We start from the raw sequence: 22401 nt of genomic DNA on the forward strand, positions 1-22401 counted from the left end.
CTGGCTTGCCCGACTTCGAGAACTGACCTTGCTGTTAGAGGCAGTTCCCAGATCTGTTAGTGACGCCCTCTCCTAGGTGTCACTCACGTTCTGTCCTTCCTACGCTCCGCCTGACTCCTCCCCTGGGAGAGTCCAGGCCTTCGGAAGGAATCTGTATTGCTGCTGTACTTCATACAGTACGGCACTTGTTCCTGAGGCTTAGTCCTCACGGTATTACTGTTGCACCAAGCACTCACACTACTCAGGTGTTCAGAGGTTAGCGTTATATCGGATTATCGGTGATACTGCAGATCATCAATAATCGGATATATATCTGTATTCCCAGTGATACTGCAGATCACCGAGAATCAGACCCTCTCCGCTACACCGATCGTGACACATGTATTTGAGTTTCTACAAAAGGGGCTAGAATTTAGATTAGTGTTAAGAACAATCAAAGGCAGGGCCGGAGCTACCATTGGAAAAAATGGCCAATTGCCCCAGAGCCTCTAGGGGACCCCAAGTTGTCCCTCCCCATCTTAACTGTTGCTACCCAGGGGCTCTGCAGAGTCTGTTAAGTTGGGAGGTGATAGGGGGAGGGTCAGCAGCCAGCTCAGGGGCCAAGGAGTGAAGTTTGGCTGCAACAAAGGACCTCTAATGACGCTTTTTGGTCGGGGGGTATCAGGGGGGCCCCCAGGCTAATTTTGCCCTAGGACCCTATTGCTACTTGAACCGGCCCTGATTAAAGGACAAGTATCGGCTATTTTGGCGATGACACATACAAGAGGGGCAATGGACCCACTGCTCATACAATTTATTCAGGCGGTCAATAAGATCAAACCACCTAAAAAAGACTGGTATCCGCAATGGGACTTACCGTTGGAACTGGCAGGATTATCCAGGAGACCGTTTGAACCCCTTTGTGACTGCACATTATACAGCTTGACACGTAAAACAGTCTTCCTAACAGCAATTGTGTCGGCCAGCAGAGTTGCAGAGCTTCAGGCGTTAAGCTGTGAACCACCTTATATTCAATTCTTTCAAGATATAGTAACTTTAAGGCCAGTACAAGAATTTACCGTATCCTAAAAGTGGCAAGCTCTTTCCACTTCAATCAAGAATGGAACCTGCCATTATTCTCTGACCCATAGGCGGACTATCCCGACACATGGAATGTACCACAGATAATCAAGGCCTATGTTCAGAGGACGGTGGAATTACGCAAAACAAAAATACTTTTTATAATACCCGAAGGATATAGAAAGGGATACCCAGCGACATCTAGAACGATTGCAGGATGGTTAGTGAGGGCAATCAAAGAGACTTATAAGATAATGGGCAAGGAACCACCTGAAGTAGTCACAGCGCAAGATTTATTGCAGCATCTTGGGCAGCACTAACGAAGATGTCGCCAGAAGTTATATGTCGTGCAGCCAGCTGGTCGTCAGCAAACACATTTATAAGGCATTATAAAGTGGATCCGGGAGCACTATCCACGGTTCAATTTGGGAGAGAAATCATGTCTTCTGTCAAAATGACAATATAAAACTACTAATTTGATTTGTTCAATACAGTTTTTTTCTAGGCATCATATTTGTATTTGAGTGTTCTTTATGGCTCTACCCTCCCTTTATTCAAGCTAGTTAAGTCCCCGTAGTATGCGGCCACTGAGTTGGACAGGAAAACGGAAAATTGTATACTAACCTACCGGTAATTTTCCTTTCCTGTCTAAACTCCATGGCAGCATACGAAGGACCCACCCGAGAAGCCACAGTTAGTGGTGGACTAATAGAAAAAGCAAGAGTGGGTAGGGCAAAAGATTTTTAGACACGAGTCCTGAGGGGTTAGGGGGCGGAGTTAACCCCGTAGTATGCTGCCATGGAGTTTAGATAGCAAAGGAAAATTACCGGTAGGTAAGTATACAATTTTCCGTTATCTGCTGCCTGTCATAGCTTCAGCTCCTCCACGACCTGTCTCAGTCTCTGTGTCTCTCTCCTTTTCCAGCGGCAGTGCTCATTTTCTTAGGGGGAGGGGCGCTGGGCATTCCTCTGAACAGAGCCGGGACAAGGTCCTCCAGCACCCAAGGCTGAGATACCAAAGTGCGCCCCCTCCATCCCTACCACCCAAGCCGCCACACACTGATTGCTATTAGACTAAGATGCGCCCCAGGGCCGCTATCACCTTACTTTCTAGTTATCTGAATTGCAATGCAGTCACTGCCATGTATCCCTTTTTCTTATTTCTCTCTGCTTCAAACACAATTAGGGAATGATAGCTTAGTGAATTATGCGCCCCCTCCTACACTGCGCCCTGAGGCTGGAGCCTCTCTCGCTTCTGCCTCGGCCCTGCCTCTGAACACTGAACTGTATCAGTGTTACGTCAGCTCTGCAGTCAGGGGAGGCAGGGGGCTGTGTACATCCAGCAGGAGGGAGAATAGGCTATAGACTTATCACATTTACCGTAGTATATGTATTATGATAACATTGACCTACTGTCTCCCCCTCTGCTCTTGTGGTTCAGTCCATACACACACAAAAAAAACAAAAAACGGGCAGATACATTGCCGGTGTAGTGACAGAATGAGCAGCCCTGCAGATTGTGCAGCCCCGCATGCGCAGTAAGAGCCTGCGTCCCATCAAATTGTGCAGCCACGTATAACGTCCTACATATCTCCGCTTCTGCACCACGTACAGTCCCGAAATGTTCAGGGTAGGGAGGGGACCCCCAGATCTAGCTCTGTGGCAAATTGCAGCCCCCGAGCCCCTCTAGTTCCCGAGATAGGTTTGCTGTAATCAGTCTCGGGAACCAGTGGGGCTTGGGGGCTGCATCCTGTATCCTGTAATATACTAATGGTATCTCAGACTCTTCCCTTCTTCTCGTCTCTCTTTTAGCCTCAAGTGAAACATAAGGTTATGCTTCACTGTCACCCGAATTTCATGGAAGGATGACGACCTTGCTTGTTTGAGGTTGCACTGCTTGGGGAAATACTTCCCTATAGTGGTCATGTTGAACCCTAGTGTAGTTCAGCAAAGTTCCAGGAATTTGAAGGGTGTAGGCTGAACGGGGTTGCTCTATACTGATTCCCTCTTCGCTTTCTATCCTTCTATTTATTAGGCTGATTAGGCTCTTCTATATGATTACTCTGCATATTTATAGCTGCAAATGTTGTTTTTACTGTTGCTTTGTATATATTGCTTTTATGTAAGGCTGTTTTCTGTTTTGGTTTGTAATTCCAGGCTCGCCACGCTGCCTCTCCGGTCGCCTAGGTTACTAGACGCCGACTCCTCCCTTCACCGATACCACTAGCTACTGCGAACGGGCGGAAGTGATGGGGAAGTCATGTGACACCCCAACAACCAATCAGGCGAACGCCTGAACGATCCACCCGGAAGTGACTCACTGGACTATGCATGGAGCTAGTGGCTCGGGGCGGTGTGCGGATACGAACGCACGCCCGGCGGTGGGGCGGTTGAAAGAGGTGTGGTAAGCCGGTTAACCTTATTGTATTGTATTGTATTTAAGAATGTTCGTTTCTGTGACACTTTGCTATTGGTTGCCTCTGACGAAGCAGGTTTTTCCTGTGAAACGGCTGTTAGGCTTTACCTGTATGTCAAGCGGTTTGGGGATGTATTAAAGGTGTATTAGCATTACTGCTGCTGTTGGTGCCCGGATACTTCTTTCTACTTTTCATTGATGGATGTTGGCTCACTGATCTGGAGGCACGACTAGAACCACCTGCTACCCCCTACCTGTCTGCAGTCTGCGACCATCTTGTGCCAATCAACCTCTACCTCTAGTTGAACTATCTAATATTACAGCGGTAAAACAAATTTTCCGGCAGTGGCTTTGTAATTAAATTTCCGTCTGGGTGACAACCCTACTGTGGAGGCAGCTGTCACCATGCAGCACTGCCTGCCGGGATCTGGACTACAACTCCCAGCATGCCTCAGTCCCACTGTAGTCTCGTGTCACTATTAGTGTTGTCCGGATCATGAACAAATTATTCATTTGATCCAGATCTTTTTTGTGAGTCGAATCAACCTGATCATCACAATGAACGATTCGGTTCACAGTGGATGTCTGGAAGAAACAGGAACTGCAGCTTCTGCTGAGCTGTGAAGAGTAAAGCCTCATCTACACGGGTAGATGAGGCTGCGATCCGGCGGCTCAATTAGCCGCCAGATCGCCTCTTCCGCGTGCCCGCCGCGTCCCCGCTCGCCGCGCGTGTGCCGCATTCGATTCCCTGCTCGTCCCCTCCGGCGCCGCTTATCTTCCGCTTGATTCGTAAGGCGTAAGCAAGATCCTGCCTGTCGGATCTTATCAATCGAGCCGCATCAGCGGTTTGATTGATAAGGAACATCGCGGCCGCATCTACGGGTGTAGATGTGGCTTTAGGGACTCTCCTCCCAGCTCACTGAGGGTGAGGGATCAGATTACAGCAGTATAAGCAGCAGCTCTTTGGTTACAAAGTTAATAACTCCTAGTCTCACATGCCCATTATCACTGCTGGCAACAGGGGCAGACTGGCCAGGGGGGAAGGGGGGCAATCTCCCCCCAGGCTGCCTTACATTCAGTGATTTAGGGCAGGTCTGGTGTATTCAGGTTTGTTGTAAGGCAATGTGAAACACTAGGCTAGCTGATAAAGGTGCAACTGGAGGGCAGGCAAGTTAGTAAATTTACACAATGCAGAGCTTGCCTGGAGGGTCTGTGGGCAAAAATATGTCTGGTCTGTACCCTATGTTATAATGACTGCATGTGTGGATAAGGTGTGAAAAAAGTTGAAAAGTTTTTGACAGTCCCTAGATTCCAGGAGGGCTGCTTTCTGACTTGTGTGAGAGACTGGAACAGGAGTCAAATTACAAGCAAGTAGCCTCTGTGTGATGTGGGACTGCAATACAGATGAGCTCTCTGCTCCTTCTCAGTCTCTCTCCACTCCTCCTCTCTCTGGGCTAGTGCACACCAAGATCACAATAGCAATCGCTAGCAATTTGTGAGTGTGATTTTGTGAAACGATTTTCAGAGCAATTTTTTATAATGAATCGCTCCAAAAAATGCTTCATGCTGTGAAATCGCTTTTCAAATCACTGTCGATTTGAAAAACGCTCAGACACACTGTTGGTGGGCACCAGCTCTCCCTCATTCACCTTTGTTTCCCCCCTTCCCCCAGTGCTGTGTGTCTGTGTCTTCTTGTCATACAGGAAAGCTAAGTAAGGCTGCTTTCACAGTGGGACGTTAGACTTCCACGTTACAGCAGCCCGTAACGCAGAACAACTCACAGCAATGAAAAATCAATGGGCTGTTCACAGTACACACGTTGCGTTGGAGTATAACGCTGCACATTCAATGAAAGTGCAGCATGCTGTGCGTTATACTCGTAGTTAGCTGTGTTAGACTGTTTGCACATGCTCAGTAATGTTTTTTTTTTTTTAATTTGACGCATGCGCCGTTTTCGTTCTATCAGTATGGAACGAAAACGATGCACCAAGAGACGCATAATGGGGCTCTTTATAACGTCCAACTTCAACACCACCATTCGTTGCGTTAGGGGCACGTTGTGCCACCTTAACGTAGCCCCAAATGCAACGTCCTAATGTGAAGGCAGCCTAAAAGTGCAATCCTGGTGAGGGTGAGGGAGTGAGAACTGTTATGGAAGGAGGGATACCAAAACGTTGGAAATTAGCATTAAAGAGGCAGGGATCATGGTGCCAGCAGGAATATCAGTAAGGATCCCTAAGACTCCCCTGGTGGTGCCTAACCCTAAACCCTCCTAGTGGTACCTAACCCTTAGACCCCCCTGCTTGTGATGCCTAATCCTAACCCCCATCCCCCCCTGCACCCTGAATCAAAAATCTTGGCTATAAAAGGGTGCCCTTTTGTAGCAGAATCAAAAACCTTGTAGCCAAAAACCTTGTATCCGAATACAAAATATAGGCTACAAAGGGGTGCCCTACTGTAGCTTAAAACCTTGTAGCCGAAAAAAATATGGGCTACATAGGGGCACCCTTCTGTAGCCGAAAAATGGGCTACAAAGGAGAGCCTTACTGTAGCCGAAAACCTTGTACCCGAAAAATATGGGCTACAAAGGGGCGCCCGCTTGTAGCCTATATCAAAACTCGGGCGCGCTTTTCACCACCTTGTAGCCCATATTTGCAGAAATAACATTGATGTCTATGGAGACGCCCTTTTCATACAGGCAGCTCAGGTGCCCTTTTTAACGGATCCCGACCTAACTGCTCCCTACTCTTACACAGAACCCTCCCTAGGGTGGTGCCTAACCCTAACCCCCCATTTAGTGCCTAACCCTAAGACTCCCCAGGTGGTGCCTAACCCTAAGACTCCCCTGGTGGTGCCTAACCCTAAGACTCCCCTGGTGGTGCCTAACCCTAAGACTCCCCTGGTGGTGCCTAACCCTAAGACTCCCCTGGTGGTGCCTAACCCTAAGACTCCCCTGGTGGTGCCTAACCCTAAGACTCCCCTGGTGGTGCCTAACCCTAAGATCCCCCAGGTGGTGCCTAACCCTAAGACTCCCCAGGTGGTGCCTAACCCTAAGACCCCCCCAGGTGGTGCCTAACCCTAAGACTCCCCTGGTGGTGCCTAACCCTAAGACTCCCCAGGTGGTGCCTAACCCTAAGACTCCCCAGGTGGTGCCTAACCCTAAGACCCCCCCAGGTGGTGCCTAACCCTAAGACTCCCCAGGTGGTGCCTAACCCTAAGACCCTCCCTCAGGTGCTGCCTAAACCTATGACTCCCCCAGGTGGTGCCCAACTCTAAGACCACCCCCCCCAGGTGGTGCCTAACCCTAAGACCCCCCCCCCAGGTGGTGCCTAACCCTAAGACCCTCCCTCAGGTGCTGCCTAAACCTATGACTCCCCCAGGTGGTGCCCAACCCTAAGACCCCCAGGTGGTGCCTAACCATAAGAAACCCCCCCGTTTGTGATGCCTAATCCTAACCTCCCCTGCACCCTCAAATCAAAAGTCTTGGCTATAAATGGGCGCCCTTTTGTAGCAGAATCAAAAACCTTGTAGCCTAAAACCATGTAGCTGAATAAAAAATATGGGCAACAAAGGGGCGCCCTACTGTAGCCGAAAACCTTGTAGCCGAATAAAACTGTGGGCAACAAACGGGTGCCCTTTTGTAGCCGAAAACCTTGTAGCCGAATAAAAAATATGTGCTACAAAGGGGTGTGCCCTACTGTAGTCGAACACCTTGTAGCCGAAAAATTTTTGGGGGGCTACAAAAGGGCACCCGCTTGTAGCCTATATCAAAACTCTGGCACCCTTTTCACCACCTTGTAGCCCATATTTGCAGAAATAACATTGATATCTATGGAGGAGCCCTTTTCAGACAGGCAGCTCAGGAGCTCCCTTTTCAATGGATCCCTGATTAAGCATTTAGCGATTTGCTGGAATCACAAGCACTGTGCAGGCAGCATTTTTTTAAAGTACATTTCAATGTTAATCTATCATAAAACACAATAGCTCCAAAATTGGGATCCGTTGAAAAGGGCTCCTCCATAGACATCAATGTTATTTCTGCAAATATGGGCTACAAGGTGGTGAAAAGGGCTCCCGAGTTTTGATATAGGCTACAAGCGGGCACCCTTTTGTAGCCCATATTTTTTTTTCAGGTACAATGTTTTCGGTTACAAAAGGGCACCCCTTTGTATCCCTTTGTGCCTAACCCTAACACCTGGGGGGTTAGGGTTAGGCACCATCAGGGGAGGTGTCTGTGTGAGAGTAGGGAGCAGTTAGGCATTAATAATCACTTTTCTTAGCTATATCTAGAGCCCTTTTATAGCCCAACAAATTTTGCCTATAACTTTTAAATACCCGTATATACTCGCATATAAGCCGACCCGCATATAAGCCGACCCCCCAACTTTTCCCTGAAAAAACAGGGAAAAATGATTGACCCCCATATAGGCCGGGGGTAGGAAATGCTGGATTGGTGCAGCCCCCCAGTGTGTCCCAGTATAGCTAGTATAGTGCCCAGTATAGGTAGGTAGTGTCCAGTATAGCTAGTATAGTGCCCAGTATAGCTAGTATAGTGCCCAGTATAGCCAGTATAGTGCCCAGTATAGCCAGTATAGTGCCCAGTATAGCGCCCAGTATGGGTAGGTGGTGCCTCAGTTTAGCTAGTATAGTGCCCCAGTATGGCTAGTAAAGTGCCCAGTTTAGCCAGTATAGTGCCCAGTTTAGTTAGTATAGTGCCCAGTTTAGCCAGTATAGTGCCCAGTTTAGCCAGTATAGTGCCCAGTTTAGCCAGTATAGTGCCCCAGTATGGCTAGTATAGTGCCCAGTTTAGCCAGTATAGTGCCCAGATTAGCCAGTATAGTGCCCAGTTTAGCCAGTATAGTGCCCAGTTTAGCCAGTATAGTGCCCAGTTTAGCTAGTATAGTGCCCAGTTTAGCTAGTATAGTGCCCAGTTAAGCTAGTATAGTGCCCCAGTATGGCTAGTAAAGTGCCCAGTTTAGCCAGTATAGTGCCCAGTTTAGCCAGTATAGTGCCCAGATTAGCCAGTATAGTGCCCAGATTAGCTAGTATAGTGCCCAGTTTAGCCAGTATAGTGCCCAGTTTAGCTAGTATAGTGCCCAGTTTAGCTAGTATAGTGCCCCAGTATGGCTAGTAAAGTGCCCAGTTTAGCCAGTATAGTGCCCAGTTTAGCCAGTATAGTGCCCAGTTTAGCTAGTAAAGTGCCCAGTTTAGCCAGTATAGTGCCCAGTTTAGCCAGTATAGTGCCCAGCATAGGTAGGTAGTGCTCCCCCCCAGCTCCCCGCTCCCCCCGCGGCCGGCGCTGCTGCTGTGACGATGCAGGGGGCAGTTGTCATATGGGCTACACCAGGCGCCCTTTGTAGCCCAAGTTGGCATACTGTATATGGGCTACACCATGTGCCCTTTGTAGCCGAAGTTGTCATATGGGCTACACCAGGCACCCTTTTTGTAGCCGAATTTGTTATATATGGGCTACACCAGGAGCCCTTTTTTCCAGGTGCCCTTTTCAAACAGATGCCCAAAATTGCTTTCCCATACAGTGACAAATCACTTGAAAATTGCTTTGCAAAAACGAGTGATTTTGGTAGTGTTTCGAGATTCCCAGTGTGAGTGGGGCCTTATATAAAATTCATGGATCACAAGTACACAGGCAGACCAATGTAAATCACGCCGCTCCTTTTCTGCTAATATCATTTGATTTTTCCACAAGCTAGAGTGTATCAGCTCCCAACTGTATCTCTTTGGAGGGACAGTTCCTCTTTGGGGACCCTGATCCTCTTTCTTCCTCATTGGTCCCTCTATCAGGACTGATGTACAGATCTGGGTAAATGGATTTATTTATTTTTACTGAAAAATGTGTTTAATTGACTCTAAACTTTATTCCATTCCTTTAATTTGATTTAATTCTTATTTTTAAATGTTACAATGAAGGAAAATGACCCAGGATAGAAAGGGCCAGTGTTTTTTCTTATGAAATCTTTATGGTATGCATGACTAGGGGAGTGGCAGGGGTGTAGCTTACATGTCCCTTTTTCTTATCTCAAAAAGTTGGGAGGTAGCTTACATGTCCCTTTTTCTTATCTCAAAAAGTTGGGAGGTATGTGTACTGCTTGCTGCATTTTTCCTGTATTTGTATTAGGCACTTTTTTGACCGCATTTTGATTAAAAAAAAATCACATTGCCAGCATTTGGCCGATCACAGGTTACCCCGATTACCAAAGTACTTGCAGTGCCCTGTTTCCACGGATACGATTCTAGTCTTACCCATCTGAAAATAAATTGCATTTTGTATTTTTCTTGCGTTTGGTTAGAGCCCTCTTCCACTGTCCACGTTTCCATCCCAAGATTTGATTTTCCAAAGCTAAGCCAATCACAGTGCCCTGTTACTACTGCTGTATTCAACACAATTTGATTTTCACCCAAACTCAAACGTAGGGCATACTTTCCCTCAATAGGAGTGCAAGAAAATTGCACAGCAAACGTGGTACTGTGCAGTTTTCTTGCAATCGCCCTTAGGACTCTTTTCCACTAGGAAACAATTACATTTCCTCCTAATTTCCACTACTACGATTGAGCTACTGTACAAAGTATAGAAGTTAAATCTCACCAAAAACACGGCAGGCCAACGATTGTGCTCGAGTAAAAATTGCACCACAAACAGATCGCCCTAACTGAAATGCAACATAATGTAAAAGAGCCCTTTGTAACGGAAACAGTAAATTCGGGCGCCTGAGGCTAGTGGACAAATCGGGCGCCGCCATTCACTTCTATAATAAATATCGTTTAATGGGCGCCCGGTAGGAAAAAAGGGCGCCGGAGAAAACTAACGTTTTAAAAGCGGCGCCCGGAGACTTAATGTTTTATTACTGTTTCTCATGATTACACATTATTTAATGATTTATACATGTTTAAATATTATTTTTAAACGAAAACCACTACAATATTTTTCCCAAACATTATTTTTAAACGAAAAACATTACTTTTTTTTTTTTTTTTTACATTATTTTTAAACGAAAAAAATTACAGGGGGGTCTTAGGTTTAGGCACCAACAGGGGGGTCTTAGGTTTAGGCACCAACAGGGGGGTCTTAGGTTTAGGCACCAACAGGGGGGTCTTAGGTTTAGGCACCAACAGGGGGGTCTTAGGTTTAGGCACTAACAGGGGGGTCTTAGGTTTAGGCACCAACAGGGGGTCTTAGGTTTAGGCACCAACAGGGGGGTCTTAGGTTTAGGCACCAACAGGGGGGTCTTAGGTTTAGGCACTAACAGGGGGGTCTTAGGTTTAGGCACCAACAGGGGGGTCTTAGGTTTAGGCACTAACAGGGGGGTCTAGGGGTTAGGGGTAGGTACAGGGAGGGTTACTTAGGCACCAACAGGGGGGGTCTTAGGTTTAGGCATCAACAGGGGGGTCTAGGGGTTAGGGGTAGGTACAGGGAGGGTTACTTAGTAATTTTTTTTTTAAACGTTATTATGCGTTTCATTATTTAAACGAAAGATTAACGTGTTTACAATTGCCGATTTAATACACATTATTTAATGATTTATAACGTTTAAAAACATTACTTTTAAACGAAATACATTTTTAAACGTAATCCATGTTTATCGTTAAAAACCCGGCGCCCTTTTTTCCCATCGCCCCTTTTTAACGTACGCCTTTGTAACATCCAACCCCTCTTCCCCTAATTGCAGAATAACAATCCCAATGTAAACCTATAAATGCATGAATTTAATGTGTGCTATGCCGCATGAAAAGTCCCATTTGTTTAGGGCATAGTATTGCAATCACAACACAGTGCGTTTTGCAGTGGAAGAGCTCAGCTCCTTCAGACTAGCTAAGCCGTGCACGAATGCGATTTCATGCATACTTACAACATACAGCGAGAAAATGCTTGTGTTGTGCGATAAAAGGTTCCGGGACGCGGTACATCACAATGGGCGGGAATGCTTTATCTATTGTAATCAGACAGTCAATAGACTTTCATGTTACTGTGCATGTCGCACACAACAGGGTTGATTCACAAAAGAGCGTTAACTGATAGCACGGCCGTGCTATGCAGTTAACATGCAAAGCGCACAAAAGCTTACGCCCGAGTGCTAACTAGCTTTTGCACGCGATAATGAGGACATTTGCGTGCAATCACGCGCCCATCCGCGCGCAAATGTCTGCATTATCGAGCGCAAACGTTAGTTAGGACACGGGCGTAAGCTTTGCCTTTGCACACGCGGCACTTTGCGTGTTAACTGCATAGCACGGTCGTGCTACTCTTTTGTGAATCAACCCCAACATGTGGTGCGTCGCAACGGACAGCACTGCACATAAGTGTGAAAGGGCTCTCTGAGAGTGCAAGAAATCATGGTGCCATGCAACTTCCTTGCATGCCACGCATGCAGCAAAAATTCAACCAGCTTTCAGAAATTCAACTAGCTAGTGATCAGCTATACCAGAGCACATGACGCTGTCTATGGAGTGTTGCAGAACGTTATGTAAATCACGTTGTAAACCATGCTGACATCTAGTGGTTAGCACTTTCCATTGCAGAATGGAATATTGTGTGGAGACTGGAGAGTGAAACTTCCGCGTGTGTCGTGTGCCCTGCAAACGCCATGTCTACTACTGGCAAGTAGACTTCCTTGTTTATGCGACGATCACGTGACTGATGCAAGTATTGCGGTCGGTGATTCTCTACAGCAGGGGGCGCCGAGGGGAGGTAACAAGAAAATGACGTCTCGGAGATTTGGCGCGGCAAGGCAAAAATCTGACATGGCGGGAGGAGGAAAAAGAGCAACATCAGCTGAGCAGCAGGTGAGATCCGCAGACCATGCTCACCGATGGCAGTGCGGCTGGCACAGCATGTACAGACTTGTCACCCTGCAGCTGCCAGTTTCCTGCAATTGCCCTATGTTAGGTCCTTTCATTCTGAAGAGCTTGCCTGCCGCTTGTACCACTTACAATTTTGTTTAACTTGACGAGTATTGTTCAACTCACTTGAACTGCATACACACGATTGATCCCTGTCGCCTGAAATGAACGAGGAATGACAGGTTGGCTGAAAATCGTTTGATGAAAGGGTGCTAAAGGTGGTAAAAGACAGTGGTTATCAACCATGTAGACTGATCGGTCCTGGCAGATCGATCGGGACGATTATTGGTGTAACTTGTTAATATTGAATACTGCGTGGGTTTCCTCCGGGTACTCCGGTTTCCTCCCACATCCCAAAAACATACAGATAAGTTAATTGGCTCATCCCTAAATTGGCCCTAGACTACAGTACTTACACTACATAATACAAACATAGACATATGATAATAGTAGGGATTAGATTGTGAGCTCCTTTGAGGGACAGTTAGTGAGAAGACAATATATATATATATATACTGTACAGCGCTGCGTAATATGTCGGCGCTATATAAATACTAAATAATAATAATAATAATTGAATGATAACAAACGATTGCTCCATTCAAACCATTGTTGAAATCAAACCTGCAGAGTCTTGCTTTGTTGCGAACTGTTGGGTCTCGCTCGATTCATGATGGCGGTATTGGAGTGTGTGTGTACGGAGATTTACTGTAATTCCCTCTAGCCAGGGTCGGATTTACCATAAGGCACTGTAGGCACGTGCCTACAGGCGCCTGATGATGTAAAGGCAGCCCCACTCCCCTTCCCAACACTTCCTTCCTTCAGAATCAGAATCATTTTGTTTCGCCAAGCATGACTGGGTCAAGCCCGGAATTGGGTTTGGCACAATGGATCGGTACATGGACAGAAAGGCAGGAAAAACAGAATGACAGTAATACCTCATACACAAATATAAACGTACACCATATACAATCATCATCAGATATACATAAAGCTTAGTATTCATCTTTCAGAAACAACACTGCTGGAAGTCTACCGCTCCTATGCGGTGGTAGGGCGCTGATAGAGGGTGGTAGAATGTTAAGGGAGTTCAGGAGGCTAACGGCCATAGGGATGAAGGAGTTCCTGTGTCTGGTGGACTTGGTGTGGATGGCCCAGAGTCTCCGACCCAGTGGAAGTGGGGTGAAAAAACAGTGGCCCGGGTGGGAGAGGTCACTTGCAATCCTCAGTGCCCTGGTTCGCAGTCTTGTGTTATAAAGGTGGTCAAGTGGGGGCAGAGGTCTCCCAATGATCCTCTGCGCCGACCTGATAATCCTCTGTAGTTTGTACTTATGCAGCGTTCAGATGAGTGTAAATGAGGTTACTCACCCAGACCTCAGCATTCCACTGATGAGATCTCCCTTCAGTCGGGGGTACCTTTTCCACCTAATACTGGGGTTCCTCTAGCTACCTAATCCTTGGCACCTCTAGCTACTTAATATTGAGAGTACTTCTGGCTACCTAATATTAAGGGGCACCTGTAGCTACTTATGATGGGCAAGAGAAGTAAGGGAGAAGTGACAGCTGGGACAGCCAGCACACTTGCGGTGCAATTGGTTGGGGGTTTGTAGGTTCATGGAGGGAGAAGGTGCCAGGGCATCTTTTTCTATAGGCTCCTGTGAGGTAAGTCCAGGCCTGCCTCTAAGACAGCGGTGGCGAACCTATGGCATGCCTAATTTGCTGGCACGCCACCGCTGCTTATGAACTGGCCACAGCGTCTACTAGACGCCGCCGCGCCAGTTCATAGCCCGCAGCCCCGCAGTCTCCCGGGAGGCAGACGAGGGCTACGGCAAGATGGCTGCCGAAGCCCTGTACTAGAGACTATTTGTGTCTCCAGTACAGAGCTTCGGGCGCCATCTTCCCGTAGCCCTGCACTCTGCCTGTCAGCGGCAGCGCGGGAGACTGCAGAAGTTCCTTCTGCGGGGGAGATGCGTGCCAGAGCCCAGCCGAGAGAGAAGACTTCTGTCAGGTGAGTACATTACTCTTTTGCAGGTGAAATTCGTCCCACTGTTATTTTCTGCTAAAATGTTCCCACTGTTTGTTTCCTGTGAAATACTGCCCACTGCGTTTTGTTTTCTGGTGAAATGTTGCCCACTACGTTTATTTTCTGGTGAAATGCTGCCCGCTGCGTTTTTCTGGTGAAATGCTGCCCGCTGCGTTTGTTTTCGGATGAAATGTGGCCCACTGCGTTTATTTTCTGGTGAAATGTGGCCCACTGCGTTTTTGTTCTCTGGTGAAATGTGGCCCACTGCGTTTTTGTTTTCTGGTGAAATGTGGCCCACTGCGTTTGTTTTCTGGTGAAATGTGGCCCACTGCGTTTGTTTTCTGGTGAAATGTGGCCCACTGCGTTTGTTTTCTGGTAAAATGTGGCCCACTGCGTTTGTTTTCTGGTGAAATGTGGCCCACTGCGTTTGTTTTCTGGTGAAATGTGGCCCACTGCGTTTGTTTTCTGGTGAAATGTGGCCCACTGCGTTTGTTTTCTGGTGAAATGTGGCCCACTGCGTTTGTTTTCTGGTGAAATGTGGCCCACTGCGTTTGTTTTCTGGTGAAATGTGGCCCACTGCGTTTGTTTTCGGGTGAAATGTTGCACACATTGCGTTTATTTTCTGGTGTCTGGGGTAACTGTTGCTGCATTTATTATTAAGGGCTCATTCACACTACAGAACGTATGCACGAATGCGATTTCATGCATGCGCTGCCAACGCACAGTGATCACACGGAATGCACGTTGTGGTGCGCTAAAGCGTGGACGTCAGCAGCTGTACTCATCGGGGAAACGTATGCGTTGTGTGTTAAAATGTTCCCAGATTCGTTACAACGTAACGCATGGGAACACACACCTGTAGTGTGAATGGTAACATGGAAGTCTATTGACTTTCATGTTACCATATGAATCTTACATTATGTGCGTTGCGTCAAAACTGACAGCGCAGCACATAGTGTAAATGAGCCCTTAATGGTCATAGTTGGCTATATTTGCTGCTTTGGGGTTACGGCGGGTATAAATAGCATCATACAGTTTCTGCACACCCATGATGCGAATCCTCGATTCACCACATCATGGCGGAAACGCTGCTTTCTTATGCCTTGCTGTTACATCATTACGTTAGCTCCGCCCATACAATATCATGGCCACGCCCATTTTACCGGCGCGCATTGGCACTCGAAGATAACTAAGTCGATGTTAGGTCGCAGTTTGGGCACTCGGCCTCTGAAAGGTTAGCCATCACTGCTCTAGGATGTATGTATGGGTACGTACGTACGTACGTACGTACGTACGTACGTACGTACGTGTGACAAACTATTTGCCCCCTTCCTGATTTCTTATTCTTTTGCATGTTTGTCACACTTAAATGTTTCTGCTCATCAAAAACCGTTAACTATTAGTCAAAGATAACATAATTGAACACAAAATGCAGTTTTAAATGATGGTTTTTATTAATTAGTGAGGAAAAAAACTCCAAATCTACATGGCCCTGTGTGAAAAAGTAATTGACCCCCTTGTTAAAAAATAACTTAACTGTGGATTATCACACCTGAGTTCAATTTCTGTGGTCACCCCCCAGGCCTGATTACTGCCACACCTGTTTCAATCAAGAAATCACTTAAATAGGAGCTATCTGACACAGAGAAGTAGACCAAAAGCACCTCAAAAGCTAGACATCATGCCAAGATCCAAAGAAATTCAGGAACAAATGAGAACAAAAGTAATTGAGATCTATCAGTCTGGTAAAGGTTATAAAGCCATTTCTAAAGCTTTGGGACTCCAGCGAACCACAGTGAGAGCCATTATCCACAAATGGCAAAAACATGGAACAGTGATGAACCTTCCCAGGAGTGGCCGGCCGACCAAAATTTCCCCAAGAGCGCAGTGAAAACTCATCCGAGAGGCCACAAAAGACCCCAGGACAACATCTAAAGAACTGCAGGCCTCACTTGCCTCAATTAAGGTCAGTGTTCACGACTCCACCATAAGAAAGAGACTGGGCAAAAACGGCCTGCATGGCAGATATCCAAGGCGCAAACCACTTTTAAGCAAAAAAAAATGGCTCGTCTCAATCTTGCTAAAAAACATCTCAATGATTGCCAAGACTTTTGGGAAAATACCTTGTGGACCGACGACTGAAGGTGTGTGTCCCGTTACATCTGGCGTAGAAGTAACACAGCATTTTAGCAAAAGAACATCATACCAACAGTAAAATATGGTGGTGGTAGTGTGGTGGTCTGGGGTTGTTTTGCTGCTTCAGGACCTGGAAGGCTTGCTGTGATAGATGGAACCATGAATTCTACTGTCTACCAAAAAATCTTGGAGAATGTCCGGCCATCTGTTCGTCAACTCAAGCTATAGCGATCTTGGGTGCTGCAGCAGGACAATGATCCAAAACACACCAGCAAATCCACCTCTGAATGGCTGAAGAAAAACAAAATGAAGACTTTGGAGTGGCCTAGTCAAAGTCCTGACCTGAATCCTATTGAGATGTTGTGGCAAGACCTTAAAAAGGCGGTTCATGCTAGAAAACCCTCAAAGCTGAATTACAACAATTCTGCAAAGATGAGTGGGCCAAAATTCCTCCAGAGCGCTGTAAAAGCTTCTTTGCAAGTTATCGCAAACGCTTGATTGCAGTTATTGCTGCTAAGGGTGGCCCAACCAGTTATTAGGTTCAGGGGGCAATTTCTTTTTCACACAGGGCCATGTAGGTTTTGAGGTTTTTTTTTTCTCACTAAATTCTAAAAACTATCATTTAAAACTGCATTTTGTGTTCAATTACGTTATCTTTGACTAATAGTTAACGGTTTTGATGAGCAGAAACATTTAAGTGTGACAAACATGCAAAAGAATAAGAAATCAGGAAGGGGGCAAATAGTTTTTCACATGTACAGTATGTATGTACAGTATGTATGTATGTATGTATGTATGTATGTATGTATAATTTTTTTTTTTTTTTTTTTTTTAAGCACTTTTGAATTAGTGCACTTGTTCATTGTTTCACATGACAGAAAAGATACAGAGTAGACTATCAGGTGCTTAGTGTGTGTATGGAGCCTTATATGGCAATACATCTGCTACTTATCCTGCAGGTTGGGAAAGCCCATTGTGATGTTTCAGTGCCGGGCTGTGGAGTCTGAGTCGGGGCAATTTTGGGCACCCGGAGTCAGAGTTGAAATGCATAAACTGAGGAGTTGGAGTCGGATGATTTTTGTACAAAATCCTCAACCCTGTTAAGTATTAGTCTAAGGAGTCGGAGCCATTTTGGGTACTCGGAGTCGGAGTTTCATAAACTGAGGAGTCGGAGTCGGAAGATTTTTGTACCGACTCAACAGCCCTGTTTCAGTGGATAGCATATGGGGTGCAAATGGACTGTAAAGTCGGCCTTATGTTTCACAACATCGATTCTGAGTGAAACTAGACTTTTGGGCGCTAGTTTAGGGAACCCAGCAGGAAACCTCCCCAAAAAATACATCTCCAATTACAGCTCCCCTCTACAGCAAGGGTGTCAAACTCAATCACTTACGGGGCTAGAACGTAATTTAAGTTGTGGCCAAAGAGTTTGTTTTAACAGTTATTGTCTCAAACTAAAGGCCCATACACACGTCGGATTTTTGCGAACGACACGTCGTTTGAACGTTCCGTTGTTCGCACGTCAAATCTGGCGTGTGTACAGACTATCGTTCAGGTGATAAGACTGAAAACCAGTCTTATCACCTGAACGATAGTCTGTACAAACACCGGATTTGACGTACGAACGGCGGAACGTTCAAGCAACGGGTCGTTCGCAAAAATCCGACGTGTGTATGGGCCTTAAGTGGCATACCAAGGGGGGGGTGGGGTTGGGAGAGCAGCTCCGCCCCTTCTGTGGAGTAGCAGCTCCTCACCCTTTTGTGGAGTCGGGCAGTGGTGCATCCAGTGCTGCTCCGGGTCTCCTCTGGTCTTCTTGACAGCCACATGCTCTATGATGCATAACTCTGGCTCCAAATGTATGTCACATGATTGGAAGATGGAGATATGCAAGCATAGAGCCCTGCAGCTGCTGGTAAGAACAAAAGACACTAGTCACAACCCATCTTTGGACCAGTTACATATTACACTGCTTCACTGTGGTACTCTTATGTGGGCAGAGTGTGTGTGGGAGGGGGGCGTATAGGTGTGTGTTTTGCCAGCCATATGAAAAGTTTTTTGTTCCCAAGAGGGGCCCCATACTAATTTCCCTGGGGGGTTTCTTGTGGGTTATTGCTGCACCCCTAGTCAAACTGACAATGTTTTAACCTGCTGGGCGTTCTGATTCCACGGGAGGGTTTTTGTCGGCCCTTTTTTTTTTTTTTTTTTATATATCATGTAGCTAGCCTAGCGCTAGCTACATGATTGGCTGCTCCCTGCGGCGTCCCCCCAGCGTCTCCGATCACCGCTGGCGTGAAGTCCCATCCGGAAATCCTGAACAGGATTTCCTTTAGGGCTTCCCCCATCGCCATGGCAACGAATGGAGTGACGTCATCGATCCACCCCTCAGCGCTGCCTGGCACTGATTGGCCAGGCTGCGCAGGGGTCCCGGAGGGGGCCCGCTTTCGCGGCGGATCGGCGGCGATCAAATTAAACACGCAGCTAGCAAAGTGCTAGCTGCGTGTTTGAAAAAAAAAATATTCAAATCGGCCCAGCAGGGCCTGAGCGGTGACCTCTGGTGTCTCTGGACGAGCTCAGCTCGTCCAGAACGCTAGGGAGGTTAATCAGAGACACTGTTGCTGGTGTGCTACTCTGAATGGGAAGGCAATGTGCTGCTGTTTTTACTGCTTACAATGCTGCACATTTGATCCTCTCGAGGGTGACACAAAATTGGCAAGGAGGACCAAGTTTGACACCTGTGCTGTACAGCACGAATCATTGTGATAGGCTGAATGCAGTGGGCATAGGTTAGTACAACCTGAAACCTAGCAGTTGAAGAGTATGCTGTCCACCCATCACATTAGCAGAATTTCCCTGTGAGATTTACTGCTGGGTCCCCTAACTAGACTAGCGCTGACTTGTGTTGGGGTGGTAGTAGCTTGCTGCACCATGGAGGTAGGGGGCCTTGTCTGTTGATTAGAAAGAGCAAAGTATGTAAGTTCCCCTTTTTTTTCCCCCTTAATAATCAGGCTGCGCACAGGTAGCTGTGATGGCTGGAATCTGATCTACTAACCAGCAGGTAAACAATATGCCAATTATGTCCCTGATCCAAAAGGTGTATGGTCGCCTTGGCTCAGATAAGGTGTGTGAGGATGCTATATTTGTATATACTTATTCTTATACATAATCATATTCCATCTGCTAAGATTTTACCGCACTGCTGTACATGATCTGCTCCCCCCCCCCCCCCCCAAAAAAAAAACAGACCTTCATCGTCATTATAGCTTGCTCTACATAGCTGTAGCTAAGATTTCCATTTGGGGAAGAGTTTTAAGCGTGCTGTCTTTAATTTTTTTCCCCACTTGTAGAAGCACTGCACAGTAAAGGACGATGTCAAGAAAAGGCGATCTGATCAGTCGGATGTTCCCAGCAGTTTGCGGCAGGAGGTGGAAGGCTTGTATAAGCTTTCCATGCCTGAAGACTTCTATGCATTCTGGACTTTCTGTGCAGAGATTGATCCACAGGCACCCTCCGGTAAGGATGCTGCTTCTCATGTTAAAGGGAACCCAAGGCGAGAGGAATATGGAGGCTGACATGTTTGTTTCTGTTTAAATGCACATTGCCTGGCTGTCCTGCTGATCCTCTGCCTCTAATGCTTTAAGCCACAGACCCTGAACAGACATGCAGCAGATCAGACAAGATTAGCTGCATGCTTGTTTCAGGTGTGTGATTTGAACCCTACCGACCTGAAAGATCAGCAGGACTGCCAAGCAACTGGTATTGTTTAAAAGGAAATAAATATGGCAGCTTCCATAGGTCCCACACCTCAGGATCCTTTTAAAGATAGTCTCTAAGTAGTTAGCACAAGAGCTACTGAATGTGAGGCTTGTGCTTCTGTCTTGCATGCAAATTTAAAGTAAATTGTAAGCAGCTTCAAATTGGGCCAAATAAAATCAGGCAGTGTATTTGTTTGGCACAGATCCAAGCTACATTCTTCTTTAAAATGTACCATAGCTGAGTGAAATTGAAAAATCGATACTTACCCGGGACTTCCTCCAGCTCCACAAGCACGTGCGAGTCCCTCGCCGTCCTCTGGCGGTCTGCCGTGCAGCCGCAATCAGCCCCAATAACTTGCTCCGTGCATACGCAGAAGTCTGCGTTTGAGCCTGTTACCAAGGCTGATTGCGGCTGAACGGCAGGCCGCGGGAGGACGGCAAGGGACTCGCACGTGCTTATGGGGCTGAAGGAAGCCCTGGGTAAGTATCGATTTTTCATTTTCACTCAGCTCTGGTTTGCTTTAAATTTGCATACAAGCTGGAAATATTGGCATATCTGGTTAGGACAGTTGTCATACATACAACACTAGAGTCTGTTTAAACTCCATGTGATGAAATTATCTTCAAGAAGCTTGTATAATCTCTCAAGTATAAATAGGGAGCAGGAGATACAGGCGTTTACACACAAGCGGACATCACATGTAGCAACCAGCTGCCAGGGGATCCAGTTTCCATATATGGTACAATGCACATTCCAGTAAATCCTTCACTACAGTTATGTCCAACCAGAATCTGTGGAGTACCTGTAGCCACCCAGCGCACAGAGACTCACAGGTGCCCGCCTCCACACCAACAATATGACCTCAGATGCCGGTCACAACAGTACATTTCAAGACATTGAGTACAGTAAAAAACTGACTAGTTTTGTCCTCCCGCCATCGTCACAGGCTCATAATGCCAGAAGGGCAAAACTGTTGGGTTGGAAAGTGGTCAAATATTCTGTGATCTGCAAATAGCGCTTTGGATGTGCATTACGTTAAAACATAATCCTGTGTGCAGGGACCCACAATCTGAGTTTCTATTACTGGAACCTTTTTTTTTTTTTTTTTTTTTTTCACTGTATTCAATGTTTTGGCCTTTACTCTTGTGAGCAGCATCTGATACTATCTCATTGTTGGGGTGGTGGCAAGGCACCTGTGAATCTGTGTTTGCGCACTGGGTGGCTACAGGTACTCAGGAATTCTGGTTGGGCATAACCGTAGTGAAACGCTGAGGAATTACTGGAATTGACATATACTTGCACTGCCTCTGACACAGGAGACCAGGGTTCAGATCTCTGCTCTTCCTGTTCAGTAAGCCAAGCACCTAGTCAGTAAGGAGACCTTGGGCAAGACTCCTTAACACTGTTACTGCCTATAGAGCGCATCATAGTGGCTGCAGCTCTGGCTCTTTGAGGCCACCAGGAGAAAAGTGCAGTGTAAATGTTCAGTGTCTTGACTTTCTGATTTCTGAGCTCTTTAGAGTAACAGACAGTGAAATAACTGCTCTAATGTACTGTGGAAAAAATATCAGCACAATAATATCAAAACACTTCAGTTATCTGTTCTGTGATGAGTGGGGAGAGGGTGCGCATGCCTGCATCATACTAGCCACACTTGCTATCATGGTGTGATTACGCAGCCATACTTGCTGTGGGGGTGATGGGGGATTTATACTGGTCGCACTTGTTATAGGGGATGTCAAATGTAAGTTCAGGTTAGCACACCAGCTTCAAGATGCAAACAATTCTATGTATTGCTTCATCAGCACATATACATGACCATTGTTTCGGGGCTGCGTTGTCATGTATATGTGCTGATGAAGCAATACATAGAATTGTTTGCATCTTGAAGCTGGTGTGCTAACCTGAACTTATATTTGACTGTTGAAGTACTGTGTGCTTGCGCTTAGCACCCACACGTTATGCACCCACACCTTGGGTAAGGTGTGCCACCTCTACAATCCATTTGCTTCTTTTGTTATAGGTGGTGGTGAAAAAAAAAATGGTTAAGGTGAGCACACTTGGTATACATGCACAGGGGTCATCATGGGGGAAGAGGGGTAGAGAGGCTGGCGGCCCCAGTTTATCGCTAAGCACCTCTTTCGAGGATTCATTCAGCC

At 46.6% G+C, this 22401-nt stretch overlaps 1 protein-coding gene across 2 annotated transcripts in view; it reads left to right on the forward strand.

Moving 5' to 3' along the window:
* The window catches only part of HPF1 (histone PARylation factor 1), a 90296-nt gene that overhangs the window by 39467 nt on the left and 28428 nt on the right, over nucleotides 1-22401 (forward strand). Inside the window, exons 2-3 of one of the 2 annotated variants that reach the window (XM_068269322.1) lie at nucleotides 3216-3457; nucleotides 19834-19999. In XM_068269322.1, coding sequence (XP_068125423.1) covers nucleotides 3386-3457; nucleotides 19834-19999 — 238 coding nt within the window. In that variant the 5' untranslated portion in view covers nucleotides 3216-3385. Of the gene's footprint in view, nucleotides 1-3215; nucleotides 3458-12110; nucleotides 12274-19833; nucleotides 20000-22401 lie in introns of those variants that run through there. The other variant, XM_068269312.1, reaches the window with a different exon arrangement.

Source organism: Hyperolius riggenbachi, chromosome 1 (assembly GCF_040937935.1).
Source record: "Hyperolius riggenbachi isolate aHypRig1 chromosome 1, aHypRig1.pri, whole genome shotgun sequence".
Lineage (NCBI taxonomy): Eukaryota > Metazoa > Chordata > Amphibia > Anura > Hyperoliidae > Hyperolius > Hyperolius riggenbachi.